The 21,522-nt window shown below is 63.1% G+C and overlaps 1 protein-coding gene across 6 annotated transcripts in view; it reads right to left on the minus strand.

Annotated features, from left to right (window-relative positions):
* TOM1L2 (target of myb1 like 2 membrane trafficking protein) overlaps positions 1-21,522 on the minus strand; it is a 97,267-nt gene that overhangs the window by 9,688 nt on the left and 66,057 nt on the right. For 5 of the 6 annotated variants that reach the window (XM_037807940.1, XM_037807939.1, XM_037807938.1 and 2 more), the window contains exons 5-10: positions 14,803-14,937; positions 13,339-13,494; positions 10,621-10,737; positions 4,340-4,473; positions 1,843-1,891; positions 1,375-1,498 (exon numbers count right to left, since the gene is read on the minus strand). In XM_037807940.1, the coding sequence (XP_037663868.1) occupies positions 1,375-1,498; positions 1,843-1,891; positions 4,340-4,473; positions 10,621-10,737; positions 13,339-13,494; positions 14,803-14,937 (715 nt within the window). The remainder of the gene's footprint in view (positions 1-1,374; positions 1,499-1,842; positions 1,892-4,339; positions 4,474-10,620; positions 10,738-13,338; positions 13,495-14,802; positions 14,938-21,522) is intronic. The other variant, XM_037807941.1, reaches the window with a different exon arrangement.

Here is a 21,522-nt window from a genome sequence, read left to right on the forward strand (position 1 = left end):
CTCCACCACGGCCTGGCATCAGCCCAGGGTGGAGACCCGGGTGTGGGTGAGGACAGCCAAAGCGTCGCCGTGAGCGACAGGGGAGAGAGAGGGCTGCGACAGGGCCTGCGTCTGACCGGCGGCTTCCTTCCCGTCATGCCCTCTCGGTGGGTTCCCTGTGAACCCACTCGGCCCTCCTCAGGGCCTGGGTCTTTTGTGTGTTGGACGGATGTTTATTCGGAGTGAGATTTCAAGTGGGCCCCACTGGGTACGGCCCTTGGCCTCCCAGACTCACACAGCGGAGGGAGAAAGTCAGACCAAGGACAGCAGGACTTAGCTGGCGACACTGGGAGGACTCGGAAGTGAGGCTGAGGGTCTTGCGGAGGAGTGGGATTCGAAGGCACAGGACAGAAGTCGAGGGGGCCGTGTGCCGCGAACGGTGCCCCCGGGAAGGGCTTAGGGCAGGATGAGGCTGGAAAGGCAGGTGGGAGGGGCTGGTGAAGACCCTCAGATGCCAGGGGAAGGAGCTGGTGGGAAAACACTAGAAGCCTTCTAAGAAGGGAGGCAGCAGAATCCAATTTGAGTTGTCGGAGCTAAATCTGGAGGCCATATGCTGACGGCCCGAGGCAGAGACCATGTTTCACTAGAGAAGCAGCATCTACAGACACACGAGCTCCTGGAAAGCCACTAATCAAAGCACAACTCAGCTGCATGAAACGAAGGTAGGCAGATGGATGTTCAGAAAGAAAGAAAACTGAAGAGCAGGGTGGAGGAAAGAATTTGGAGAGGGCCAGGCTTACAGTGATTCCAGCTTTATCCCTTCATTCAGCGACACACAGGCACCGCCCGAGTGCTGTGGCTTGGCGGCGGGCCCCGTAGAGGCGGGCAGCAGAGCACCGTCGGGTGATGCCAGCAAATACGTGATGCCAGCACGGCCGGCGCCCCAGCCCCCACAGGCACTGCCCATCAACCACCAGCCCCTCTCCCGAGCCGAGTGGCATCTAACCCTTCTCAGCCCCGGGTTCCAAGCAGCCAAGGAGCGGAGGCCTATTTGCCATCCCGAGCCTAACTGACACAGGAAAGGAAATCACTTCACCCACGGAGAACATTCCACGTGAAACGCAGCAGGCTCCCTCTCTTTTTAAAAACAGACAGCCTCCAGTTCCAGCCCTCGCCCACCCCGGCTTTCTATGCAGGGTCAAACTTTAAGGACAGACGTCACACACTGAAGGTGGGCCAACTGGCCAGGAACACGTCTTCACAGGGAACCCCAAAAGGTCCTCCCAGGCCTTCAACGAAGAGGGCAAGGGGACCCCGGGCCAGACCCGCGGCTGGGAGACGGCTGCCTAGGGAGCCCCAGGCCCGGCAGCCCTCGTGCCCCGAGGAGACACTCACCCAGGCCTGCGAGCTGGGAGGAGAGGGAGGACGGGGGCGCCGTGCTGCCCACCATGGGGCTCACCACGGCCGGGGACCCCGGCCCCAGGTCGATCAGGTTGTCTTCGGTCACCTCAGTCAGCACCTGCAGGACGTGGATTGGCAGTGAGCCTCAGAGCCCACGCGCCCAGCTCTGAAGGGCAAGGGGTGGCTGGGCGGCATTCTGGGAGGCAAAGCCCCAGGGCTGTGCCCGGGCAGCGCAGCCCCAGCCCCGCCGGCCCACCCCTCACTGCTCTCTCAGGAGTGGGGCCCCCCGCCTGCCGTCCCGGCCACCCTCCCGATAGGGATGCACTGCCGGCTCTTGCCCAGTCACGCATCCATCGGGGCAGCCCCCCAATCCTCCAGACGCAGTTGCAAAAACTGGAGGTGCCTCCCCGAGTGGTGGGGTGGGCCCCGTTCCGCGGATGGGGGTGCTGAAGGAATGCTCACCCCGTTACTGGCATTTTGGACTGACCGACCCGACCTGTATCGTTCGAACCTGCGGGGAAAGAAAAGCGGAAGTAAGGAGAGAGGGTCCTGGGAAGCAGTCACACGGTGCTCACGGGTCCCGGGACAGCAGAGAGGCCGAGGCCCCAGGACAGACCGACCAGGCCCACGTGGGGGAGAGTGGGGAGCGGGTGCACACACACGTGCAAACACACACACACACACAGAGAGTCCCATCCAGGCCCTTCTCTGCCTGGGGCTTCCTGGGGGGAGGGTCGGCCTCCCTGCTTCTCACACTGCACCCCAAGTAGGTTTGGGGGGTACTGGATGGCACAGGGGGGAGGCCATTTTAGGTATCAGCCCCCACCACCACCTGAGTTCAGAAGGCCCCTCTCACCCCTGGGGCTCCACCTTCTCACCCCTGGGTGCCTCCGTGTCCCCCTCCTGAGCAGGGCAGCAACCCAGACCCTCCCTATCTGGCAGCCGTGCCGGGCGGCCATTTCTTAATGTCTGCCTTAAAGTGCACCCCCCGTGTGGGAGACAATCAGCTGCCACTGCACCTCCTGTGGAGGGGACGGGCACAGGGTCCTGGCCTGGGAAGGGCCCCAGGGGCCAGTGAGGTGCTGCAGGGAGGGTGGCCGCGGCTGCCCCGGGAAGGCCGGGCTCTAGCGGGGGCACACGTCTCCCTCTCCACAGCTGAGGCGGCCATGCTGAGGTGGAGGGTGCTGGGGAGATGATCTTCACAGCTCCAAAATGCCAGGGGTACAGGGTGGCTAAGAAACCTCCAGCTTATCTGTGTCCGAGACATCAGGCTTCGGGGAAATGCACTGCTCCCCAGTGGTCGGCCCAGAGCCGGGGGTCAGCCTGGAGAGAAGGGGACCCGGAGGGTGGCGGTTCTAACACAGACTTGGGGGACGTTCAACCAAGGCCTTTAAGGAAACAGGAAAACTAATACACCTGCAAATTCTCTAATCCTGGGGTATCTTTCCCACATTTGGAGCAACCCCAAAGATCCACTGAAGCCCTCAGCCCTGGGGCCGCAGCCGTGACCCGGCTGGAAAGAGGGTGGCTGTGACGGGTTGAGTCAGGGAGTCACACTGGAGGGGCCTGGCCCAGCGTGACGGCGCCTTATGGGAGAGACAGAGAGAGAACCCACAGGGGTGCGGGAAGATGGCGGTGGGTGTGCACTGCGAGCCAGGGGACACCGAGGATGGCTCGGTCACCAGAGCCGGAAGGGCCAGGAAGGGCTCTCCTGGGGCCATGGCCCACCCGGGAGAGAACGAATGTCTGTTTTAAGCCCCCCCAGGCTGTGGTGTGTTGCTATTGGGGTGCTAGGAGACTAATACACTTGGCAAGGCACCCCAACCAGGAGGGCACCCCAGGGGCCTGGCTACGCCTCTGAATTCTCTGTAAGTCTGGGACTGACGGTGCTTGGGTGAAAATACCCTATTATTGTATTCTAGGAGGGGCTTAAATCCAGGAGGGGTTAGACCCCCAGCCCGTCTAACACAGAGACACGGGAACCATGTGGCAAGACCAACGGGTCTCAGGCTGGCAGTCAAGGCACCTCAAGTCTGATCCTGCTGCCCACTCACTCTGGGCCTTTCCGGGTGGTGCTCCCATCTCGCTGCAGAGGTTTCTCCACCTGCCAACACTCAGGGCCACCCCTCCCCACTCACACAGCAGGAGGCTGAGGCGAGGCCCAGGGCAGTGACCGCGGCGACAAGATCACCCTCTGCCCCCCCAGGCTCTGCTACCCTGCGCCCCCCTTAAGGTGGACACAAATGACGAGCTGAGTCGGCAGCCCAGGGAGGGGCGAGGACCCGGCGTCTGGGGGGCTCGGGTAGGCCGCCCGCCCCCTCGGCCTTGCCTTCGGAAGCAGCTGGCCTGGCCAAGGCCGTTCAGGGCCGAGCAAGCTGCGCCTGCCTTTTAAAACAACACCTGAAAGACGTCTGGGACTTTTTCCAGAGGGAAAGCTTTGGGGAAGGAGAAGAATTTGCAGATTTGTGTCCTCAAGCCTAAAAAACGATTTGGTTGCAGAAAGAAAAGCACCAATGTGCACGCTTTCCCTCGGGGCAGCGTCCCAGCACTTACGCCCCGTCTGCTTCTCCAGAACGCTCTAGACACACTGACATTTGAAAAGGAAAGTGCTTTTCTTCCTTTTTTTAAGGATGGGAAAGAGGAAATTCTTTCTTTGTGGAGATTTTTTTTTCTCTAATCCTTCTCAGACTTGAAGGATCGTCAAAGCAGCAGGAACAGCAGCTCTGGCGGGGCCCAGCCGACCCTCCAGGGCTGGGAAGGGGGCCGAGCAGCCCGGGGCTGACAAAGGGCAGAGCCGAGTTCTGCAGGCCAACTTCCCGCCGCTGCTCCCTCCCAGGGAGAATGGGAGACATTTTCCCTGTCGCCCGGGAACAAATCAGCATCTCTGATGAGTGTCTCCCAACCCTAATCCCCGCCCCCACCGCCCACCGCTTTGTCTATGAGGAAAAAGTCCTCGCACCTCTCGTAGCGCAGGAAGACGTTGTTGAGGTCGTCGTTGACGTGCAGCAGCTCCTCGGTGACTTCCTCGTTGGACACGCGGGAGATGAGCTCCACGATGCGCTGCTGCATGGCCCGACAGGTCCGGTTCAGCTCCTGGGGGACACACACACCGTAGCTAGCCTGCTGGGCACACTACGTCACGTGCCTTGCCTGTGAAAACGTGGCTGGATTCTCGCAAGCCACAAAAGGAGGCCAGGCTTGCTCAGAGACCCCACAGATGTGTGCAGGATGCAAAGTGGAGGGACCCCCGGGGCTGAGTCCTCCAGCCCCACCCAGAGGAAACCAGAGCTTTGGCAACGGACAGAGAAGTGCGCCTACGTGTACCCCGCTGCGTGCACAGAACTACACATTTGTACCAACAGGTTTTAGAACAGAATGACTGGCTCTGTGCAGGTGTCTTTTCTCTTTAGCAGAAGGCTCCGCGAGCTGGTGGGCCCCCTTTTCTTGGCCACCCCAACAGCACAGCAATGAGCAGTCGCCCACGGCACCCTCACACACCTGGGCGAGCGCTCCCACAGCACAAGCTCCTCGGCGTAGAGTGTGGGCTGAGCGGTGGGCGTTTGGAGCGCTGACCGTAACAGTGGACGGCCCCCAGGAGGACGAGCCCTATTTATCTAGATCCAGCCGCAGCCCGGGGCTGCTCCATGACTGCAGCTGGAGGCATCGGGGGCACGTATTTGTGATCAGGCAGAGGTCTCAGAGACACAACAAGCTCCTCCGCAGGCTGGCGCACCCCACCTTCGGAAGCAGCAAACCCCCGAGGCCAGGGCCTTCTCCTCGGCCTGGTTTCCGCAGCCCTCCCTGCTCCGGAATGCAGCCCCTCGGCTGCCCTTGTCTAGGCCGGCCTGTGGGCTCCCTCCTCGGCCCCCGTCCACCAGGCAGCTGGCGCGTTCAGCAGGCTGGCACCTCAGCATCCCTGACCATAGGAGCTGCCTGGGGAAAGCCGCCAGGTCCCTGTGGGCTGCCAAGAGCCGAGGCTAACCTCCCCTACCCGGGCCCCGGTGGGAGCCGAGGGATCAGGGAAGTCAGGGGGTGAGGAAGGAAGGGATGGCCTTGCTCCCAGCCGGGCTCCAAGTTCCCCCTCTGCTGCACACCTCCCAGTGTGCTCAGTGGCCATGGCCATCTCTGTTCAGCCCTTCTGGCCTGTAACCCGCTTGCATCAGGCTGTAAACCCCCCAAGGGGTGCCAGCATTTCACCACCTGGGGAGCCCTCAGGCCCGGTGCCCGGGCAGGTGCCACGGACAAGCCCAGAAATCATCTGCTGCATCAGCTCACCGAGGGTCAAAGGAGCAGGTGGGGACTGTGTGACAGAAGTGTCCGGCAGTGGCCTGCCCAGCCTTTCCCACTGGGTGGCCATGGTTGAGCTCCTCGTCTGCCTTCCCCGACACCAAAGCGGCCTGAAGGCAGAGCTGGGTCTCTTGTCCCTGGTTCCCCAGGACCCCACAGCTGGCACACAGGGGGGCCCCCAGATGCCTCTGAGTAGGCTAAGGAAGACGAGTACCACACTCCTTTCATCCACACTCAGCCCAAGGTGTCGAGACTGATCCCTTATGCACACACACACACACACACACACACACTTCACTGCGGAGGGTGCTGGTGTCCTAGGCTTGACCCCATGGGCAACAGACCCAGCAATCAGAGAATAGGAGCTCAGGACCAGCCAAACGCCCAGCGTGGGCAGGCCGAGTCTGTGTCACTCAGAGCACAGCTGCCCAGCCCCGGCTCCTTCCCTGCGAGGAGAGCAGCCCGCAGCCCCCTGCATGGGGCCGTAGCAGGGTGGAGACACGGCCCTTTGTCCTGCTTTCCCTCAGTCCTGACCCTCTGCACAAACGGCCGGAACGGGGGTGCCAGCCCCGCGTGGTCCCGGGGAAGGTAAGCCCAGGTTCTTCTGGAAGTTTCCTGCACAGACTCCCACCCTTGGCCCTCTGACGACTCCCCGTCCTAGGTCCTGGAGAGGTGCATCATCCCTTCACCCCTGGTCGCTTAGAGCGATACAGCAGCCCCCACCCGGGTGCCAGCCCGGGTCACGGCAGCCGCTCGGTCAGCGGCTCGGTCAGCGGCTCCGCAGGGAGGACGGTCGGTCAGGCCGGGCTGGCGGCGAGGAGAGCACTGCGGCCGGCCAACCCGGGTCGCGCCAAACCCTGTTCATCCAGAACCAAACCCTCTCCTCGGGCCCCCCCATGCCTCCGACCACCCTTCCCAAACGGGCGCGTGCAGCAGGGATGATTCCGGAGCAGGCAGGGTCCGAGGCACCTCCTCGCTCCAGTGCTCGAGGGTCTGCGACAGACGTCTGAGGAGCACAAGCACCTGGAGTCCTGGTCGAGGGCCGCCCCCTCCAGCAAGGCAGTGCCCCCCCAGGACAGCCCAGGACTGGCAGGTGTGGCCCCTGCCGTGGCCAAGCTGCAGGCCCAGCTGCCCTTGCTGCGGGGCCCAGGGGAGGTTGTCGGTCACTATCACACTGCAGGCCGATCACACAGCCCAGGACCTGCAAGGCAGGGGAGGGAGGGCGGGAGTGGGGGGCAGGCAACAGAGGTCTCCAGGGGAGCCTGCACAGGGAAAGCATCCCCGTCACCTTTTAAGTTACTGTCTTAAACATCTTGATGAAGGGAAAAGAACACAGATGGAAGGTGAGAGGCCCACTGCGCGCTTCCTCCACCCAGCTGCCTGCTGGAGACCCCTTGGCGCCCTCCTGGCCGCCGGGCAGCGGCTGGGACGGACCGTCCCCAGGGTGGAAGGGCAGGGGGACAGCAGGCCGCCGGGCTCTGCGCAGAAGCGCTCCGACCACCGCAACTCCTTACCCAAGTGTGCCCGCTCCTGTTTAATTAATTCCAAGGCCTTCATCTTTTCTTCAGGGGACACTCTCACCCCCACTTCACAGAAATGCTTTTAGTCATCCTTAGGGGTTTTCTCTGAACCCTCTCCAAGTGCTAAGGAGCGCGGACCAACATCCTGAAGATCTGTGCTCCGTGACCACAAAGGAGAGGGGAGGGAGAAGAAACCCTTTGTTGTAGAGAAAGGAAAACAACACAGCTGAACAAGGGAATAAACAGGTTTCTCTAGAGAAGCCAGCCCCGGCCGTTCCGTTTTTGTGAAATGAGATGAGAAGCGAACGGGCTGTGCCATCTGCCACTACACCTCACCTCGGAGAAGGATGTCTTCACCACCCGGCGGGATGGCCACGCAGGATGGCCTATTTTGGGCATCGCTGGATTAATTAGAAGCTATTATTAATTAAAGACACAGCTCGACAGGCCAATTTGGGAGACGGCACACAGGATGAAGGTCACACACACAGAAAGTGTGACCACCAGCCGCAGCTGCAGCAGTGCACTTCGGTGAGGACAACCGCCAAGTCCTAAAGCCCAGGTGCCCAGGCGACGGTGAGGAACTGCGGCTGAGCTGCCCCACGAGGGAGCACAGGGGGCGGACAGTGGACGGACAGGGCTGGCAGTTCTGTTCTGCCATCAGAGCAGACGGGCCAGGCGGGTGGTACGGGGGACAGACGTGCGCGGCATCCACAGAGCGTCTCCGGAGCAGGCCTGGCTCTGGTGCTGCGCCAGACGCTTCCCACATGTGGGAGAAGGCCGCCGCTGACCCACGGAGGCAGGAGAACTGCTTGCAGGCCCTGAGCTCGTGGGTGGGAGGCCGGGATTTGAACCCAGGTGACTCCAAGGTCCACGGTGCAGCGGGCTTCCCTGATTCCGTGAGACGCAGGTTTGGAGACAGGAGTGCTGCCTGGCTGGGTGGCACTGCGGTGACTTTGGCCCGGTGGCATGGAGGCCCCCGAGCTGCGCAGAGCTGGACGGGCTGCCTGGGAGGCCTCTGACTCCAAGAGTGGACAGTTCAACGGACGGCAGGGAGGAGGCAGGACGGGGCGCTCCTTGCACCCCAACTCTCTTTGCATGGCCCAAGGCAGGGTCGGGTGGCCCGGGCCTCCCTCCCGGGGGTCCTCAGGGAAGCTGCCCCCCTCGCTGAGCCTCCCTGCTGCTCACAGAGGCTGCTGGGGGCTGGCCCTGAGAGGGCTCTGCAGCGCGTTCAAGGCCATCTGGACCTGCCCTGTCCCAGGCCCCGGCTCAGCCATCCCTGTGCCAACACCCTGCAGCCCCTTCCCGTTTCCACACCTCCCACCCAGTGGTTTATGCAGAGTCTGGAGCAGCTTCTGTTGGCAGGAACATTTGGGTTGCTGACAAATGTGTTTATTTCCATGGCCCTGGCCAGTTCTGTGAGCTCTGGAAAATTCCTCCTGGAGCCACCTGGCTGCTGTCCAGCTCTGTCGAGGGGCGGTGGGGCACATCCTGATCCCATCCCTTTCCTAGCAGACCGTGGCACTTTCCCACCTGGAAGGCTCCCTGTTCAGCGTGGTCCCAACCCTGACAGCCAGGGAAGACGGGAGGGCAGGTGTCAGGGATGCCGGGGCACGGGGCCACCAGCCGAAGGAGCTGGGTCTGGCTCACACGGTGCTGCCCGACTCCTGAGCCCCTGGGCTGAAAGGACAGCCTCCTGCTGGCACCCCAAGGAGCTCTTCCTCTGTCTGATTTATAAGATACAGTGAGGAGTCGGAACAAAACAGAGGGAAGGAACACGTCATGGGAAGCAGCCTATTTTTGAAAACCGTGAGCTGGGTGCCAGGAGATTAGGTTCTGTTTGTCTTGGCTGATGGGCTTGTTTAAAAAAAAAAAGAAAACAAAAAAAAACTGCACCACAGACACACACACACACAGACGCAAAAACAGACGCACACAGTTCTCCTGCTGCCTGCAAGCCTCTCGGCTTTGTTGCGCCCAGCCCCTGCTGCCAGGAGCTCGGCGCTGTCCGGGCAAAGCCCCCGCCAGCAGGAATTCTGACGCTGACACAGCACAAAGCTGTCTCCAGGGCCCTCCCGGGCTCGTTCCAACCTCAGACTCCTGCGCCTCCGGCGAGTGCCTGGCAGTGTCCTCCTGCAGGCCGGGAACGGGGACCGATGACTACACGTTAGAGGGATGCGGGTCCCACGGAGCGTGGCCAGTGGCGGCCAGAGCTGCTGAGCCGATAGCCCAGCCCCAGACAGGTGTCCGGAGCACGGTCTGGGGGTGCAGAGGGGCCACGTGGGGCTCCCCGCTTGGCTGGCAGAGGGTCCCCATCCTGCCCCCAGGAGCAGCTTGCTCGCAGGGCTGAGTGGAAGCGAGCTCCTCCCAAGCAGGGACGGCGGCTTGTTCCTCTCTGGCGCCGAGGGCTTTGCTTGGCTCGCGTTCGGCCCACAGCAGCTCCCCCACCCTCACCCCGCAGAAGCTGATGGCTTCGGAGCAGGAAGGGGCACCTCAGAGGCTGTGCCCGAACACTCCAGAGGGCAGGGCCGCTGGTGCTGGGCCCCCCAGGCTGCACATGCACACCAGTGGAGTGGAGGGTAGGCACGCAGGGGCCAAGGCTGACCCCGAGCGCCAGACAAAAGTGGGCAGTGCATTGGGAGGTGCTCGCTCCCTCCATCTCCAAGCCCACTGCCCTGAGCTGCTGACTCAAGCACTGGCCTCCAGTCCGGCCCAGCACTGTCAGTTCAGTGTCCTTTCTCCACGCTCTAGAGGGTCCCTGCTTCCAAGGGCATCTTCTGCAAACGCCAGAGTCTTCTGAGGCCAGGTGTGATGGAGAGCCCCCAGCTCAGAACCTGACGGGCTGGGGACAGGCCTGAGGCTGGGGCCCTGATGTGGCGGCTGAGGGCAGGACTGGAGGTCAGCCCTGCTCAGGGACGTCCGGTCACGCTCCCGGTCACGCTCCCAGGCTCACACAGACGCCCTGGGCTCTTCAGTGTTTGGGAGGCAAAGAGGAGCGTGAGGCTTAACCGCAGTGGGGGCAGGCTGGGCTGAGGGGCGGCCGGAGGCCCCCTGCCCACATAGGGGCTCCGAGGCCCCACCGCCAAAGGTTTCCACAGAACACCAAGGGAACAAAGCGCTATACAAAACCATGCGTGCAGCACGAGCATTTAACCTTAGTTAGAAGACGCACACACAGGAACAGTCTGCAAGAAATACAGCAAAATGCCAACTGCTGTTTATGGATACGGGAATTAAAGAAAATTTTCTTCTTTGGGCTTTTCCTTTCGAAGGGCATGTGTTCTACAACCGATGTTTCATATTAGGGAAAAAGGTTATTAAGGAAAATAAAAATAGACCCCAGTTGGAAGTGTGAGTAAATCACTGGTGGGGTCCCCGGCTGCCCCTGGGCCCCCCGCCCTCCCCGGGCACGGCCCGAGGGTGCCCGCCTCACCTGCAGCAGCTCCAGGTCGGACGGCTCCTCCTGCCCGGGCACCATCTCGGTTAACATCTCGGACATGACTTTCGTGTTTCCCCGAACGACGTCCAGCTCGCTCCGCAGCCGGGCAATCTGGTGGGGGCCGGGATGAGGGGGGCGGGAGGGGGTCAGGCAGCCTTCCGGGGCTGGATCCAGGGGCCGGGGGAGGCCACGCGTGGGACTGCAGGTCGGGGAGAAGCTCCTGGGCCGCTCCACCGGGGAAGGGGGCTCCAGAAAGGGGTGAGGGGGAGCGAGGCCATTCCCGAGGGTGGTCACCAGCACCGCATCCCCCCACCGGTGATAGTGCGCACACGGCGCTGAGGCCCTCCCGGCACTGGGCCAGGAGGGAGCCGAGCTAGGCAGGGTGGCAGCGTCTCCACTGCTGCTCCAACGTGCTGGCAGGCACGGTCTCCACGGCCCTGTTCTTACAAACCCCATCCCCCAGGAGGGCACACCCCCGAGGCTGGGGACCACCGTGCATGCCCTCTCCGGGTGGGGTGTGAGCAAGGGGGGGAAGAGATACCACCCAGCAGTCCCCTGCCCACAGCTCCGAGCCGGGGAGCGCAGCCCCACACAAGGATCCGGCCGTCCAGCGGACACAGCTCCACAAGGCCTGGGCCAGGGGTGCTGGGAGCCCCCTCCCCACCCCCCACAGCCCTTCACCCACCACCTCCCTCCAGACTCCTGCGGGGGCAACAGGACCTCCCGGGACAAGGAGGCTGTAGAGGAGAATGTGCAGAGAAAAGTCTCTTCACCCCACAAAATGCGACAGCCCAGGGACGGAGAACCCCAATACCGGAGGGAGCGGGGCTGCCCCGAGACACTCGGAGGAGGGCCCGAGGGCTCGGGGGAGCACGGCTGCCACAGCCCAGCGCCCTCCAGACACGGGCTCGGCCTCTGAGCCTCCGTGTCCTCACCTAGGAAAGGGGACGTCACCCCCTCACCACAGGGGCTCTGGGTCCCTGACGGGAAAATGCCCAGTCCAGGGCCAGGCACACGCACACAAGCTCTTGTCCTGCCAAGAGGACCAGAGAGCCAAACCTGAAACCACTCTTCCTGCCTTTTGACTTGGCTCAAGGGACATCTCCTCAGTGGAGCCTTTCCGACTCTCCCTGCTGCGCCTTGCGGAAGCACTGGCCAGTTCTGGATTGAGTTCAGTACCCTCAACACAGGAACAGGTACCAGAGGCCTCCATAGCTGTTTACTGGGCGCACAGAAGGATGGGGATGGACGGACGGCCAGCCAGGTCGCTGACTTGGGTCCCCAGGCCCCATCCCTGCCCCTGCCTCTGACTTGGGGCTGGCCCGTGGGGCCCCTCCAGAGCCCAGCCTGAGAGGACGTGCGCTCTGCAGCCCCAGGGCTGCCAGGCCAGGGTGGGTACCTGTTGGTTCCTGCTTCCACATGCCCCTGGGGCGACAGGCATCCCCATGCCCCCCTGCCACTTCTAGACTCTCCCCCGACTCCTCTGGCCGCTGGGGGGACTCTTCCAGAGCCAGCTGCGCGGAAGGGCAGTGACAGGTCCGGTGGCCGCCCACAAGGGCCTCCCACTGTCCCTCTGAGCAGAGGGGATGGCTGTGCCACGAGCAGGGCCTGCGGCCGGAGACCACTTCCCAATGGCTCCCCTTTCAGGGAAGGTCCTGGCCATGCTGGGTAACAAGGAGGGGCAGCGCGGAGTGTCCCAGGTAACCCAGTGCCCCCACGGAGGGTTCCGGCGCCTCCTCTCTGCTGTGCACCCAGCACTGGGGTGGCAATGCCGGGGCCCTCCCCCAGCTGCCTGCCATGCCCGCAACAGCCCTGTGGGGCCTCGGCCCGTCCTGCCAATGAGCAGCCCAGAGCCGGCCCCGGGGGGAGCAGGGCCCCAGCCCAGAGCCCTGGCCTCCCTCCCCTGCCCGCGCCACACTGCCCGGGCAGCCGAGAACTCCAACGCCAGGCCCTGGCACGACACTGCCGGGAGCCAGACTCAGTCCCTCCGCCTCTGCCCACAGGAGCTTCCAGGATAACGACGTTGTCACCCAGACTAAATAAGGATTTTGAAAATATACGTTTGACAGATTTTTCCCCCAAGTCTGATCAATTCTCAAAATTTTAACTAATGAAAATTCTATAGATTCATCTGAAAACCAGTTTCTACAAATCAACTTAAGAAATCCAGTTTGGGTTCAACTGCGCCAGCTGTCAGGGAGCAGCGAGGGAAGGAGGAAGGGCCGGGCGTGAGGGCGCGCTTCTTGAAGTTTCCGTCCTTTCCTGACCATGTCACCCGCCTCTGTGCGGACCCCTGGTGCCCGCCGTCCACACCGGGGGAACCTGAGCCCCTCTCCGAGCGCCCCGTGGCTGAGCCTCCAGTCTCACCTCCTGCCACTGCCCCTGCCTCGCCCCGAGAGGCCCTGCACCCCTCTCCTAGCGGCACCCGTGTTCCCGGCACCTCTGGACACTGCCTGGAGCAGCGCTTCACCGACACACCGGCCCCTGCCTCGAGACCCTGGTCTGTGCCAGGCTGGGTGGAGCCTGTGGCCCTGGACACGGTCCCCGGCCTCGCCTCGGCTCGGGCTGCCTGGGCTCTGTCTCCCCGACTCCTGGGGAGCCCGAGGGGGGCTGGGCCCTTCTGCCCGGGTGTGCTCGGCGGGCAGCGCGCCTGGCCTGGCCAGGTGGACGGGGGCGGTGGCGGCCTGGCTGTGGCCCAGGAGCAGCAAGTACCTGTTCGGAGTTGGCCGTGATGGGGCCGGCCACACTCAGCGACGGGGCCTGCGGCGCGCAGTAGGGAGCAGGAGGCGAGGAGCAGGAGCCGGAGCTCGTCCTCGGCTGCGACTGGGGCCTGGGCACGGCCGCTGCCGGGTCCACCTCGGGCACGCTCTGGCACGGCAACAACAAAGCGCTCCGCTCACTGGGCTGCCGCGGGCTGGCCTGAGCCCTGCCGACCGGCCCGACGCCCCAAATCCCTCCGGCCCCGTCTCTCCATCCGCCAGGTGGGGCCACGGGGGCTCCTCCCTCGACTTCCCTCCCAAGGGCAGGGCCACCACCAAGCAACCCAGAAGGGGCACAGGCGCTCGCCAGGCCCCTGCTCGTGGCTCCGTCTAGCCGAGCGGAGGGAGGGCTGCTGTGAGTTTTGCTAATCACGAATTCTTATTCGGTACCACAAGATTGGCCTTTACAAGTAGACTTGTACAAATAGTAATTATGTAATTTACCGAATGTTCTTTGTAATTATAGGAACAACAACACTGTTTTGTGTCATTATTGGGAGAATAAAACAGGTTATGTTTATTCCATGAAGCCTGTCAGGGATCATGTGATAACTCTGTTCCAGAAAGCTCGGTTCTGGTACTTTCCCTGTGGGCGCCCCAGGCCGCCTCCTGAGCATTCTAAGTCACGTGTTCTCACGGGACACACGCAGGTGCACACAGCTGGGCCTCCTGGGGTGGGCCTCTCCCAGATCCCGGCTTTCCTGGCTGTGCCCTCGCCAGGGCTGACCCCGGCTTCACCGGAGGATGGCAAGGGCGGCTCCTGCGTGCTTCTAATCCACAGGTGCAAAGCTGTCCCTCCCCGCCGAGCATCACTGTGGGCCTAGACGCGCTTCGGCGGGGGCCTCCCCGGGGGCCTCGCTGGGCTCGGAGTCCCAGGGCTGACAGATTCAAGGATAGCTGTACTGATTCTACATGCTCACGGCTCAAAACAGATTTCAGACCCATTAGACTCGTAGGGTCAGAGGAGAAAAAAAAAGAAAGACAAGAAAGCTGCTCTTGGCCTGCGATGGGTGACACTAACCCTCTGTGCCACCAACCCCGAGGCGTCCGGGGGCTCTCAAAAGGCAAGATGGGGGGCCCCACCCTGAGCTTTATGGGGTCCCCGAAAAGCAGGTGCCAATGACCCCTCCTGGATGGCTCTGCCCAAGCGGCCATTTCCTCGAAACACCTGCACGGATCCCTCTAGAACAGTCCTCCGCAGCCAGTGTGAAAGCTGGGGGGAGACACTGCCACCCCTTCATCACCAGTCAACCAGCTGGCTTGCTCCTGCGTTCCCCTTATTATGAAAGAGAAACACCCTCGAGCTCTAAGGAAACAAGACAACAAGCTGAATAATCCAAACAGCAGCAGGAGGGTGGCAGGGCAGCCGGCCAATCCCGCCGTCAGTCTCCCAAGGAGGTGCCAGCTGGGCGCTTACCCGCTGCGGAGTGTGTATTGGAGACAGAGCGTCCAGGTCGGCCATGGGGAACTCGACCCCCTTCCTCTTGAGCTCCTCGTACGTGTGCACCACGCCTGTGAGGTCCGGGCTGCTCCGAAAGGCGTCGGCCCAGGCCTGGAGGAGAGAGGGAGGCCCGTCAGGAAGCGTCTCCCGCCCAGAGCTCCCAGGCCCGAGGTCCAGAGCGGCCCCGGGTCCCCTCTGGGCACCAGCACTGGCCGGCACAGGACCGCGCAGCCCGCTGGCAGCCCGCACCCGCCCCCTGCCCCTGCCAGCGCGGGCCACACCCGGGTTCTCAGTGGTGCCGTTAGGCGGGAACAAAAACATAAAACTTAACTCCGCACATAGTGTTTCCTTGGAGAAGAGATGGAGAAACGACACCTAAGCACCGTGGCGCATCCTGAAACGCAGGCGCCTCCCCACTCGCCAGGAAATCAACTCCTGGAGCTGCTGAGCTAAGCGGCGTGGGGGGCCGCCCTGTCGCTGCGCCACAGACCCCCGGGCACAGGGCACCACGCGGCCTCACGGGCACCACCGCCTCCCCTCGGCCGAGCTTTCCTCGGGGGAGAAGCTGCACGAACTGAGCAGGAAGGAAAGGGGAGGTCGGTGTGACCCGAAGCCCAGACTAACGCTGGGGCTCTGAAACAGGGCTTCCCCGCAGATCAGGGAGCACACAGCTGAGCCGGCCGCACCGGCCCGGGCACTGACGGGGGAGCCCTCCCCGGGAACCTGCTCCCAGAACCCAGCCGGCAGTACAGCCCCTGGATCCCCAAGTGAAGACACAGCACAGAGAGGGAAAAACACAGATCCAAATGCACTGCTGTGTAGCCTTTCTGGGAACTCACAAAACTTTTTTTAATATTCTGTTTTTCAGAAGTTACAGACTATTTCAGAACATGCCACGTGTTCTGCCCAAAGGGCTCCCCAGAAGTGGGGCCAGGTCCTTGCGTGCCAGCCTGTTCCCATCCACACGTGGGAAGGGCCAGCGCCTCGTGTGCTATGGCTGTGCCCACACTTGCCCACCTCCCGGCTGCAGGTCACGCTCCAACCGTCCCGGGGCAGCCACAGAAACCGTGGCTAACGACAGACCCCCTGGAGGTGACGAGGTCGATTTCCCCACAGCCTCCATAACTGAGGCAGACACACCCGGCTTCCACACACGCTCTCGAGCTGCTCATTTAACCCGCACACTCAGGGTGGGGCACTGTCCCCTGAGGATGGCCGCCCTGGCCACGTCCTCCTTGGGGTTTCTGCGGGTCCCAGAGAACCGTGGAGGCTGCCAGGAGCTCCAGAGGCCCCCTGCCGGTCCCTTGGGCACCCACCGAGGTCCCCTACCAGCCGCACCACGGGTGCGAGTGCCAGCTGTGACCCACGGCTCCAGCTTCTAAATGCCCCTGGCGTTTCAGTTCAGTGTCTACACCCCAGAGTCTTGGGGCCAGCTCGTGCCTGCTGTGGGAGGCTGGGGATGGCACAGCAGCTCGTCCCGGTGCCCGTTCACATCTCTTTCCAGGGGAGCACACACCGCTCCAGGGCAGCCCCATCCATCTGCCTCGCTCTCCTCCCCAGGCAAAAGGAGAGCGTGAGAACAAAGCGGAAAGAGCCACCGCCGTTGGCTCCACTCGGTGGAAATTTCTTGGGGCATCTGCCCAAGCTGCGAGTTCTCAGCCCCCCCTTGCGTGGGTGCCCCCTGCCCCTTCTCAGAGGGGCCCCAGAAGCTGCACCGGCACCACGGGTAAGGGAGGGGAAACACACATCCCGAGTGGGCCGGGCAGACCCTCCTTCTCCCAGGAACTCAGCGCTGGGCCTCAGGGAGAGCTGGCCGCAGAAGTGTCCTGCGTAAACAAACGCCCACATGCCACCCGGGGACCAGGGGGCAGAGACAGCCCGTGTACTCAGGGGGGGCGGCTGGTGTGCCAAGAGGTGTGGACGCACAAGGAGAGCACTTGCAGCGACCTGGAGCTCCGGAAGCCCTGCCCTGTCATCACAAACCCTCCTCTCTGCCTGGGCGAGCTGAGGTGGCAGCTGAGATTTGTAACCAAGCCGTGTTGGCTAATCCATCCCCTTCCTGCTGTCCACTGCTTCAACCCCACACTGGACCCCTGGCCCTCTGGATGAAGTGGCCGCCGACAAACGGTGGGTGTCCGTGGCAGCCTTCGCCACTGGAAAACATTCTGGCCAACAGAGGAAGGGGCGAGGGCACATTTACAGTGACGGCTGCACGTGGAGGAGCAGGAGCAGGAGCAATCCGGAGGCTGCAGCCAGCTCACATTCGTCAGGTTACACGGGACGCGTTCTCTCGGCCACGGAGCACCCTGATTTCCTACTTCAGGGAGGGGGGCTACCTGTGCTGCCAGCTGACGGGAGTGACAGTGACAAAGGAGGGGCCCTCCGGAGGGCCGACCCCACTGAGACCCCTCTCGCAGGGCGCGTCTCAAACGCAGGGGGCCGGGCCTGCTCACAGGGCCCCTCGCCCGCAGCGGCCGGCAGGCCGCCCCCCATGGCCGCTCATCAGGAAGCAGCTGGCACAGGGCACAGGCTCTCGGGGGTCCCCGTCACAGAGCTGCCCGGTGGGCGGCTGCGGCGGTCGCCTCCCTGGAAGCCGTGCTCTGGGTGGAATTCTCTCTCTTCCTCCTTGAGCTACACTGTTAGGGGTTTGAGAGACCCAGAGTGATAAATCATGTCTTCGTTTCCTTCCTTCCTCCAGACTGTCCACCAAAGCCTGGACTAAAACCACGAGCCAGAGCTGTTCATTTCCGCACCCCTCGAGGTTCCGACAGTTTTGAATCCTCAAATTTCAGACCGATCCGTGACTGCTGCTTCACACTACAGTTCTGGGATGTCTGTGGACAGAGGCCCCCACCAGCGCCGTGACCCCCCCAAGGGCACAAGACCTCCAGCTCCTCCGCCCCTGCCCCACACGCCCCGACTGGCTCACTTTCCTTGGTGGAAAAAAAATCCTTCAGTGGAAAGAGATTATTTTCAGTGTATGTGCTGCCCAAACCAGCACCAAAGAGGTTATTTTTAGACCTGATTTCTGCAGTAGCAGGGCTGGGGCGGGGAGGCACAACCAGGCCGTGGCTGCTCGGCCAGGGTGAGACTCCTGTCCCGAAAACAAGTCCGGGAAAATGCCAAGGGGTGACGTGGAGTGGCAGCATTCTCGTCTGCTCAACAAATGTGACTTCACGTAAGGAAACTTAAAAGAACATCGGACTAGGGCTTGGGGGCGGGGCAGAACTGGGGGGGCTGGAAAGATGCAGGGGCGTGAGGAGGACTAGGTGGGGGCAGGGGGTGGGGAGGGAGGACTGTGAGGGGAGGACTGGGAGGGGCAGGGGGTGGGAAAGAAGGACTGCGAGGAGGACTGAGAGGGAGGACTGCGAGGTGCAGGGGTGGGGAGGGAGGACTGGGAGGGGAGGACTGCCAGGGGCAGGGGGTGGGGAGGGAGGACTGCGAGGAGGACTGGGAGGGAGGACTGCGAGGTGCAGGGGTGGGGAGGGAGGACTGCGAGGAGGACTGGGAGGGGCAGGGGGTGGGGAGGAAGGACTGCGAGGAGGACTGGGAGGGAGGACTGAGAGGTGCAGGGGTGGGGAGGGAGGACTGCAAGGAGGACTGGGAGGGAGGACTGAGAGGGGGCAGGGGTGGGGAGGGAGGACTGCGAGGAGGACTGAGAGGGAGGACTGCGAGGTGCAGGGGTGGGGAGGGAGGACTGGGAGGGGAGGACTGCGGGGGGCAGGGGGTGGGGAGGGAGGACTGAGAGGGGAGGACTGAGAGGGGCAGGGGGTGGGGAAGAAGGACTGCGAGGAGGACTGAGAGGGAGGACTGAGAGGTGCAGGGGTGGGGAGGGAGGACTGTGAGGAGGACTGGGAGGGAGGACTGAGAGGTGCAGGGGTGGGGAGGGAGGACTGCGAGGAGGACTGAGATGGAGGACCGAGAGGTGCAGGGGTGTGGGAGGGAGGATTGGGAGGGGAGGACTGGGAGGGGAGGACTGGGAGGGGCAGGGGGTGGGGAAGGAGGACTGCGAGGAGGACTGGAAGGGAGGACTGCGAGGTGCAGGGGTGGGGAGGGAGGACTGCGAGGAGGACTGGGAGGGGCAGGGGGTGGGGAGGAAGGACTGCGAGGAGGACTGGGAGGGAGGACTGAGAGGTGCAGGGGTGGGGAGGGAGGACTGCAAGGAGGACTGGGAGGGAGGACTGAGAGGGGCAGGGGTGGGGAGGGAGGACTGCGAGGAGGACTGAGAGGGAGGACTGCGAGGTGCAGGGGTGGGGAGGGAGGACTGGGAGGGGAGGACTGCGGGGGGCAGGGGGTGGGGAGGGAGGACTGCGAGGAGGACTGGGAGGGAGGACTGAGAGGGGCAGGGGTGTGGGAGGGGAGAGAGGTGGAGGGCGGGCAAGAGAGACTGGCACCAACCAAATTCTCTCCGCAACTTGCCCAGGGTGCTGCTGGTGGCAAATAGGTGCCAGTGGACATGCCACCTCCAGGGCCAATCTGGAAGGAAATCAGAAAGGACACGCGTGTGTGTCCCGCTCCTGCTAACATGGGAAACCTTAGACGTGCCGGGCTGGGGGCCGGCCCCCTCCCTGCCCGTGTACCTGGAGCCCAGGTTCCACGTCCGCTCGGCCCTGTAGCCCTTCACCCCGCGCGGGTTCAAGTCCCGAAGGCGCCCCAGGCCTTCCCGCAGGCCCCTGCCCCTGGCCTGCCAAGCTCTTCTCCCCTTTGGAGCCCCGGTCGTCAGGGCAGGCCGAGACTGCCCACCCCCTTCCAGGGAGCCCCCGCAGCGCGGAGGAGGGCTCCGGCGACAGGGATATGAGAGGGCCCGGGCGCTGGCACCCACAGGTGTAGCTGAACTCTCTCCGTTCCCACCCGTTCCCCACTCACAGGCTGGGAAGGGCCGGGGTCAGCCCCCCACGTGCCCCCCACCACCACTCTGTCTCACGGGGAGGAGGCCTTGTTCCCCGGGGGGGACAGGACCTTGGGCCAGGAGGGAGGGGGAGAGGAGGGAGGGGGTCATTGAAAAAGTATATTCAACATGCAAATAAAATTGTTTTCTTTCTCAAAGGGGTTTTTAAAAGGCTGACACTGTGCAGCACCCTACACACTCAGCAGACGGGCTTCAGTGGAAAAGACAGGCTATGCCACGAGCCGGCAAGCAGGCCACCCAGGCTCCCATCCTGCTGGCGGGAGACACAAGGGAGGGCTGGGGGGTACAGCTGTCTCCTAAAGCTGAGCACCCACACCCCGACCCCACAGGCCCACCCCTAGGTATCAGGCCGAGCTACATGAAACTGCCAATATCCGACCCTTCCTGATGCACAAAAAAGGCCATTTCACATTTCAACTTAACATAAACCCAATAAAAATGAACCTATTTGTTGACTAAAGGACAGATGCTAACAGCTCACAGCAGCGCTTTTCGTAACAGCCCCAACTGGAAACAGCGAGTGCCGGCCCTCAGCGGGAGGGATAAATAAACCGCACTTTCCCAGCACGGGACACGGCTGGACAATGAGCGAGAAGGAAGGACAGACCCAGAAGCACGTGTGACCGCGCACCCGGCTCCCACAGCCCAGCGCAGCCGGCCCAGCCGGGCCCCGTGTGCGGCTCCACGCAGGGAAAGCTCCGGAACAAACGACGCTGTGCGGTCAGAGGCCAGGCCAGCGGCCATCCCGGGGCTGGGGGGCTTCACGGGGCTGCTCACGTCCTGCTTCTCCACGTAGGGGCTGGTTACGTGGATACATTCAGTTTGGAAAAATTTAGTCATGTTGCAAACATTTTTGAGATGAGCAATTTCCTGTATAAATATGATAATTCAATAAAAACTTTTTTTCAAAAAAACCAAAAGGCCGAGAATTGCGTTTATTCCCGTGGTCCAGCACCTGGGAGAAGCCGAGCCACCGCCAGCCCTAACTGCCACCTGAGCCTCCATCCCCGCAGGCGAAGACTCCTCAGGAAGAGCAGCTCCGGGTGAGGTCTTCACAGCGTCACCCGAGCCCTGGACCCGCACCGCTGACCAGGGAGGCTGTGCCCGCTTGTCCTGCCAGCCCCGGGACAGCACGCACCGTGCAGGCGCGGCGGCCTCGGCGGGGGGCAGGCAGGACCAGCAGGAGATGAGAGCACAGGCTGGGAGAAAGGGGACTGCGGGCGGCTGGGGGCGGCAGTGTCTGGGAGGCCTCCCGGGACGCTGGGCCTGGCTGCCGGGGCCCGTGACCATGGCGGGAGGCTCTCCCCCCGCTCCCCGGCCACCAAGGCCAGCACAGGCCCCACGCGCGGCGGAGGACAGCCTTCACCGTGGTGAGGTTCCTGTGGGGAGGGGCTTCTGCACAAGGGGTTCAGGCTGGGGTGCCCCATCTTTGGTGAGAAAAGGCCACTTTTCACACTTAATTGGGTGTACTGGGGCAAGGGAGGGTGCTGGGGAAGCCAGGGACGGGGCAAAGCAGTGCGTGCCTGCGTGAGAGAAAGATGCTGGGTGGGACAGCCCCGGGGAAGCAGGGAAGGGGCCGCTGCCGCCCATGGGCCTCCCCCGACCCCACGCGCTGACCCTGACCACGCACATCAGTGGGCCGCGTTCATCCAGCCACTCACAGGTGTTTCCCAAGCTCCTCCGCTCCACCTTCCACTCTCCAGACACGTGCTGAGACCCCGAGAGGGTGCTGGGAGAGATGGCCGGGGAGGGGACAGCAGGGGGCTGTGCTCAGGGTGTGGCGTGGG

This window comes from Choloepus didactylus, chromosome 18 (genome assembly GCF_015220235.1).
Source record: "Choloepus didactylus isolate mChoDid1 chromosome 18, mChoDid1.pri, whole genome shotgun sequence".
Lineage (NCBI taxonomy): Eukaryota > Metazoa > Chordata > Mammalia > Pilosa > Megalonychidae > Choloepus > Choloepus didactylus.